The sequence below is a fragment of the Protobothrops mucrosquamatus genome, unplaced genomic scaffold (assembly GCF_001527695.2).
Source record: "Protobothrops mucrosquamatus isolate PMUCROS unplaced genomic scaffold, P.Mucros_1.0 scaffold7162, whole genome shotgun sequence".
Lineage (NCBI taxonomy): Eukaryota > Metazoa > Chordata > Lepidosauria > Squamata > Viperidae > Protobothrops > Protobothrops mucrosquamatus.
The window spans coordinates 1-8,007 of record NW_015392967.1 but is presented as its reverse complement, the minus strand read 5'-3'; the positions used below and the strand labels follow the sequence as shown (position 1 = coordinate 8,007).

The 8,007-nt window shown below is 44.3% G+C and overlaps 1 protein-coding gene across 1 annotated transcript in view; it reads right to left on the bottom strand.

Annotated features, from left to right (window-relative positions):
- LOC107300462 (nucleolar and coiled-body phosphoprotein 1) overlaps positions 1 to 688 on the bottom strand; it is a gene marked incomplete at its 3' end in the record, with an annotated part of 11,510 nt that extends 10,822 nt beyond the window's left edge. Inside the window, exon 1 of the mRNA XM_015829787.1 lies at positions 568 to 688. Coding sequence (XP_015685273.1) covers positions 568 to 678 — 111 coding nt within the window. The remainder of the gene's footprint in view (positions 1 to 567) is intronic.
- Positions 689 to 8,007: the final 7,319 nt, after the last annotated feature.

Sequence of the window (8,007 nt, the reverse complement as noted above, 5' to 3'; positions counted from 1 at the left end):
GCAGCACTAAGAGATAGCAATAACACAAGGACGACGAAGGTGTGTAACGCTCTAAACCAGGGGTTCTCAACCTTGGCAACTTTTAAGACTTGTGGACTTCAACTCCCAGAATTCCTGAGCCAGCATGGCTCAGCTTGCAAACCTCTCCCTTTCCCCTCAGCATGGCTGGCTCAGGAATTCTGGGAGTTGAAGTCCACAAGTCTTAAAGTTGCCAAGGTTGAGAACCCCTGCTCTAAACCCAGAGGAATTTCCCTCCAAGTAGCTTATAGGCTGAGTAGCAGCGTTTCCTTTAAATGCCACGTGCGGCAATACTATTTCCATAAGGTTTCATCTGAGCTTCCTTGAAGGCTGCAATCCGCCTGGACAATCTCTTCCAGGCTCCCTTCTTCCGCCCTCCCCAATGGGAACACCTGCCCTGCCGACATCCACGTGGCCGGTCCTGCCCGCCAACTCGGATAGCCCAGGGCACTTCCGAAGCTGCGGCGGGGATTCCCTGCCCTGCAGTCACGTCGGAAGATGCCCTTCCAGGAGGGCCACGCACACGCGTGCCCGCCACGTTGGCCTCACCACTCCAGCCGCTTTCCCAAAAGCCCGCGCCGCCTTATCGAAATGGTTCTCCCGCAAGAAGCCGAGCACCAGCGGGAGCAAGTCGCTCGGCACCGCACGCCCCGACGCCATCTTTTCCGCCGGAAGAAGCGGTCGTCGCCGCGCCGGATGCTCTGTGGGAGGAGAACCTAGAGATATGAAAATTAGAATAGCAGTACAACTCTTGCACTTCTAAGTTCAGTCTGCGACTACAGTGAGAAACTACCTGTTAGGAAAGGGGAAAATCTGCAGCGGTTTCTGAGGAAAACAAGTGCTGCTTTCGAAACACGCATATAATGCTGGGAAGGGAGGGGCGAGCGATTGTTGTTGGGGTCAGTCTGAAAAATCGGGCTGAGATGAGGTTAGAGGAGCTCCCGCCCCGTTCCTATTGGCCAGGGGTAGGCCACCTTGGCTCTTTTATGACTCGTGGACTTCAACTCCCAGAATTCCTGAGCCAGCCATGCTGAGGGGAAAGGGAGAGGTTTCCAAGCTGAGCCATGCCGGCTCAGGAATTGTGGGAGTTGAAGTCCACAAGTTTTAAGTTGCCAAGGTTGAGAACCCCTGATATAGGGCAGGGGTGGGGAACCTTGGCTCTTTTATGACTCGTGGACTTCAATTCCCAGAATTCCTGAGCCAGCCATGCTGAGGGGAAAGGGAGAGGTTTCCAAGCTGAGCCATGCTGGCTCAGGAATTCTGGGAGTTGAAGTCCACGAGTCATCAAAGAGCCAAGGTTGCCTACCTCTGCTATTGGCCATGACAGGGAAAGAAGAGGAAGCAGGATCTCCTGTTATCCAGTCTCTGTGGGTTCAGAGGACTGGCAGCAAACGATCCCCTCTACCCTGCTTCTCTCCCCACGCTTCCCCTGCCAGCCCATGAGTGGCTGGTAGGTAGGTAGGCGAAGCGGCAAAAGGAGGCGAGAAAGCGGCTCTTTTTATTTCCAAATTTTCTTCCAGACAGAAATGCTCAGAGGTGCTTCACCCTACAGCAAGCTGCACTCCAGTGGATAAGTCGGCTGGAATTTTAATCGTGTGTCCACTAGTCTTCTGAAATTTATTTAAATTTATTTAAATTTATCATTTAATTTATCATTAAATTTATCTCGGAGTCGTAGTGGACAATCACCTAAATATGAGCCAGCCGTGTGCTGCAGCTGCCAAAAAAGCCAACACAGTGCTGGGCTGCATTAACAGAGGGATGGAATCAAGATCACGTGAAGTGTTAATACCACTTTACAATGCCTTGGTAAGGCCACACTTGGAATACTGCATCCAGTTTTACACCACGATGTAAAAAAGACCAGTGGAACAACCTGCCTCCAGGAGCGGTGAATACCCCAATATTGGAGGTTTTTAAGAAGAGACTGCACAGTCATTTATCCGAAAAGGTCCCTTCCAATTTTATTTTTTATTATTGTTGTTGTTGTTATTATTATTATTATTGCATCAGCACAGGGCCCAACAAGTATACATACAGGTTTAGAGGTACCTTCATTTGTTGTTTCTCTAATGTAGTGTATGCTATCATCTGTTTTTTAATCAGAGAAAAAAAGAAGATGAAAAAGATGAAAGAACAGCACAATTTAAGTTGCAGTTTGTGAAAATCCAAGGGAGCTGCTGGTTCTTTCTACAGAAAATTCATATAACTCCTGGGAAATAAGACGTCAAACTTCTCCCTGCACTGGAGGAATCCTATTTGCCATTTGCTCATTCCTACTGGTTTCTCAGTTTATTTTCTCTATATTTAATAGTTTATTTTAATACTGCCCTATCTTTTGAGTAGTAGAATATTGATTTCCCTTTTTATAATTATACACTATATAATTATAATTTATATAATATATAACATAATTGCACATCTGAATGGCAATACCCAGGCTTCACATGTTATCACACTAAGCCCTAATTTGATGTAATTCCAGACAGAAATGTTTAAATTGTACTAAATGATAATGTACTGTGAGGATTCTGTCTTAGCCTCTTTGTATATAAAGAAATGAGATGGAAGAAGTGGTAGGCTTAGGGTATCTAGCTTAAGATATATTAAGTACCCTTCAAGTTCTGTGAAGAGGCACAGCAAATGCATAACAAAAGCTAAATATGAAAGCAACCTGATTCATATTCTTGGGAAAAGTTGTTGAGGAAGTGGGGTGTTGAGGTGAGGGTTGCAGCTTTAATGGGTCCTGTTGAGGAATCAGAAAATGTGGAATAACTTCAGTACAGCATGGAAACAATGCTGGTCCCACTTGTAAACTGGTGGGACTGGAAAATTGTGACCCTTCTGCTTTATCTCTCAGTACTTTTTGATATTATCAATCATGACTTCCTTCTGAGTCACCTCTGAGAATTAGGAGGGGGAAGTACTCATTTATAATGGCTCTCGTTAAAGGGATGGTTTCAGTCAGTATCGGTAGTGGAAGAAAGATTGAGCTTAGGTTCATCAGGTATTGGGTACTACTGTATCTTCTTCTCTATATAAATAAAAATGTAAATGTTTGTTCAAAATCTTAAATCTCCGAAAGTTCTTCACTGATTGCTTTGAAATTTTGACACAACGTTGCATTCGAATACGCACGTGTTTTTATATACCTACTATTATATAGATGTCACACCTGTGACAGGTAAAAACATGCTTTTTTTGAAAAACAGCGCCATCTGTTGGACGTAAAAGCATACCCACAAGCATTGTGAAATTAAACATATTACAAACGTGCGCTTTCTCTTTTCTTTCTTTTCCATTTAACCAGACTGAGCCACAGCAACGCGTGACCGGGTACAGCTAGTTATTAAATATATATGAACTTTTACAGATCTTATACACTTACCAGAACGTAAGCAACAAAGATGCCACCAAGAAAGTACTAATCATTTTCTGAAGCCTTTTTAGAACATATTCAAAATCTCTTTTCTCTCTCTCTCTCTCTCTCTCTCTCTCTCTCTCTCTCTCTCTCTCTCTCTCTCTCACACACACACACACACACACACACACACCAACAGTGATCACTGATTTGAAGGTGTGATGACCCAGGGCCCCGCATGGAGGCAAAGCAGTTGGCTGGCAAGATAAACAGTCCTTTAATAACTGCCAATGTTCCCCAAAAGCTCCCACATATGCTGGCAAGCACACACTCACGTTCCTTTCAGCTGCCTTTGGCTGAAGGCAATTTCAATATAGTCGGGGAAGTATACAATGTCCTCAAGGCCAGACAGATAACAAGAAAACAAAACAGAAACTTAAAAGAGTCCTTTTTAAATCTCAGCTTGCCTGCAGTCTGCAAGGAGAGACTCAGAATTGCAGTCTGTGGTTGTAAAGCAGGAAACCAGCCAGTCCGGTATTCAAGGTGTCCAGGTTAAACAAAGACAAGAGCACAATTCACAATTGTCCTAAAATACCGTGTTTGTTCCGGGCAAATGCCCCACCCCACAGTATCTCCTTAAATCTTAATCCCCAGGTGTGCCTTGTAGAGTGCGGCGGGAGGCTCTCCTTCCGAGCAATTGAGCCTGCCTACATTGTTCTCTCCTCTCTGCTCTCCTTGCTCTAGGATGGGGGGGGGCTTGCTCCTCACCTGAACTCCGCCTCCCCTGTTCCAAACCTGAAGGGCCCTGGCTTGCCTCAGCCTGCTCTTCCCCACAGTTCTCCAAAGCCACAGACACCTCCTCCTGGACCTCAACAGGGTCCTCCAGCTCCATGTCCTCGGATTCAGGCTTGGAGGGAAGCATGACAGACAGACAGACAGATAGAGATACAGTAGTCCATTGACCAANTTCTGGTTGTTGCCTTCATCTCTCTACCAGCCACGAAGAGAGATGGGGGTCACCCAACTCTATTTTGATCAAAATAAAAGTTGTTTGCTTGCTGAAACCTCGACTCAGGAGTTTCTTTGGCTCTTTTAAATTCCTGAGTAATGCTGGGGCAGTTGTGAGGCTAAGTGGAAAACCTTATAGTAAGATATAAGATAAGATAAGATATAAGATAAGATAACCTTTATTGTCATTTTTTTTTTTTACTGTGGGCACAACTGCACACATCAAAAATGAAATTTAGCTGCCCGCTCTCAAAGTGAAACACATACACCTAAACACGTATTACATACAACATATGTATAGGTTAACTAGAACAGCCCATAAGCACTATAAGTAAAAACAAAGAACTAGGGCAGAGGTAGGCAACCTTGGCTCTTTTATGACTCGTGGACTTCAACTCCCAGAATTCCCGAGCCAGCATGGCTCAGCTTGGAAACCTCTCCCTTTCCCCTCAGCATGGCTGGCTCGGGAATTCTGGGAGTTGAAGTCCACGAGTCATAAAAGAGCCAAGGTTGCCTACCCCTGATTACTAGGGTTTAACTAATCATTATCTTTCCTCACTGCGCTTACAGCGCACTAAACTGCAACACTGAGACTGGTGCTTTGCCACTTATTTGGTACACAGTATTGTACAGAAGTTAGCAAAATCGGCAGCAAACAATCCCGCTGCCCCGGAGAGGCGCCTTCTCCATCGGCACAAAAGTTCGCGGGCTTCTGCCCGAGGGGGCCCAATTGCTCAGTCCGTGGGCTGCGCCGAACGAGCCACCTGCCCCCGGCAGGAGCGGCTGGCCGAGGGGGGCTCCGTCCGTCGCTTTTCTACCGGCGTAGAGAAAGGGGAAGGGAAAGGGAGGAAGTGGTCTCAGTCTTCAGCCGGCCGGTTGAGGCGCCAGAACTGTCGCGTCGGCGAAGTAGGAGCCTGTCTCCCCCACAAGCGCCGGAAGGAGGTCGGGGCAAGACCTCCGGCTGACTTGCCGGCCATCGGGAGGCAGATCGGCTCGTCTGAGGCGAAGCTCGGCATGGCGGCCGCGCCGGGTAAGTGAGGCGAGCTCGGAGGCCGGAGAAAGAGCGTCACCTCCCCCCCCCCCATCCAGCTGTCTGGCTCAGGGGTAGGCAACCTTGGCTCTTTTATGACTCGTGGACTTCAACTCCCAGAATTCCTGAGCCAGCATAGCTGGCTCAGGAATTCTGGGAGTTGAAGTCCACCAGTCATAAAAGAGCCAAGGTTGCCTACCCCTGGTCTGGCTGGTCCGCTGCCCTCCTTCTTCGTTTCGGTTGCGGGGAAAAAAGCGGCTCCCTTGCCCCGCTGACGCCCGGTTCTGGCTCGCTCGGGTGGGCGGAGGGTGTCCGGCCAAATGCCCCCGAGGGCCGCCAGGAAAGAGGCGCGCGGCGGAGAAACTTGCCGCTTTCCCTTCGACGGTCTGACTCTAAACTTTACTATGAGTTTCGTTGACAAGAGACCGGCCCTAACCGAGGTTCTGGTAGTCGGGCTAGCCGCTGACGGATGCGGGAAAGCAGGGACTGAGTTGAGTGCCTGTGCCCGGCGCCGCTTTTTTAGACGCCGTTCCTGTGCATATTCTTTTTGGTTTTGTTTTTTTTTTAATGGAAAAATTACCCTGTAGAAATATGCCTCGCACTTTTTCCAGTGGAACTTATTGGTGACTAATAATAATGATAATAATATCTAATACCATCCACATCCACATTTGCCTATCCCACGTCCTTGGGAAGGACTCGATAGGTAGACAAAAATGCTAAATCCAGTCTGAACATCTGGCTGACTGTGCGATGACCAATAATAATTTATTTATTTATTTATTTATTTAAATTTATATCCCGCCCTTCTCCTTACGGACTCAGGGCGGCTAACAACCGGATAAAAATACAAAAATAACACACTACAAGTTTAAAAATTGATTAAAAGGGAAATATTAGTAATTTGGTCTAATTAAAATTATAATTAAAACCCCCTCTAAAAGTTTCCCCTAGGCCAACAATAATAATAATAATAATAATACCAATACCATCAACATCCACATCTGCCTATCCCAGGTCCTTGGTAAGGATAGGTAGACAAAAATGCCAAATCCAGTCTGAACATCTGGCTGACTGTGCGCTGACCAATAATAATATTAATATTAATAATAATACCATCAACATCCACATTTGCCTATCCCAGGTCCTTGGTAAGGACTCGATAGGTAGACAAAAATGCCAAATCCAGTCTGAACATCTGTCTGACTGTGCGATGATCAATGATGATGATGGTGATGGTGATGATGATGATGATGGAAAGGACCTTGGAGGTCATCTAGTCCAACCTCCTGCTCTATACCATTTAAGACAAATGGCTGTCCAGTCTCTTCTTACAAACGTCCAGTGTTGGAGCATTCACTGCTTCTGGAGGCAGGTTGTTCCACTGGTTAATTGTTCTGTCAAGAAGTTTCTCCTTAGTTCTAGATTGCTTCGCTCCTTGATTAGTTTCCATCTGTTGCTTCTTGTCCTGCCTTCAGGGGCAGAAACTCCTTATGGACTTTTTGCCTAAAACAGGAAAAAAATATGAACATAGGCTTTCTGATTTTGATGATTCGACCGGATAGATTATAAAAAGGAATGAATTGTGTTGTAATTATAGAATAAGAGATAAATTTATAATTGAACTTGTAGCTGCTTTAAAAAGGATCGGAAGTCTCTTTGTATCTTTTTTTCTTTTCTACTTTACTTTTACTTTTTTCCCCCTTTCTTGACTTTTCTGTTTGATTTCTTTTTCTTTTTCTTATACTTTTTACATAAGTTTTTTTTTGTTTTTATCTTCCTTCATAGATATATAAAGGAACTTGTTGCCAAATCAGGTCTGCAGATAATATAATAATATAAAGCTAGTCCCATTGTGCTGTTAAGTTGCCCTGAGGAGTATGTGCAATCTAGCTGGATTCACACTGTGAAATGAGGCATAAAGGGACCATATTTTAGCCCAGCCTATTAACTGAAACCTATGCTTATAGTTAATTTATGATTCCTCTGGAAAGACCAAAAAAGGGCTGAGTGAACCATTGTTTAGGGGTAATCAAGAGTAAGCATATAGCTCAAATACTGTCTCTGTCTCTTTTTTCTGAATTACAGGTGTATTTTACCTGAATTCTTGTATAGCCAGACTTTTAAAAGTTGGGCACCTGAGTTATTCCACATCCATATTTACTTTTAAAACTGGTTCAACCACAAATCAGGTGTTCAATGTCTTCTCTTGTCTATGTGTATGCTTGACAATTGCTGAGATTATTTAGAAAAAAGTCTTCAAATTGTCAGTCCTTCAAATCTCCCAACGACCCTTTTGCTGTTTCCATATAAATTCCAAAATTAGATATGATTACAACCTATTTAGAAAGTTGCTTAGATATATTGCATTGCAGTAGCCAGACTTTTTTTAAAAAAATAAAAAATGCATGGTATTTAATTTATGCTAAATTAAAAGATGGAAAAATGCAATTGAAAGTATACGTTTTATATTTGTTAATGGCATTCTATTATTTTCACTGTTCTTTATTTTACAAATGTATTTGTAAATAACTTTGTCACCTACCTAGAGCAAACTTAGGTTATTAAACATATTAGACACTAAATAAAG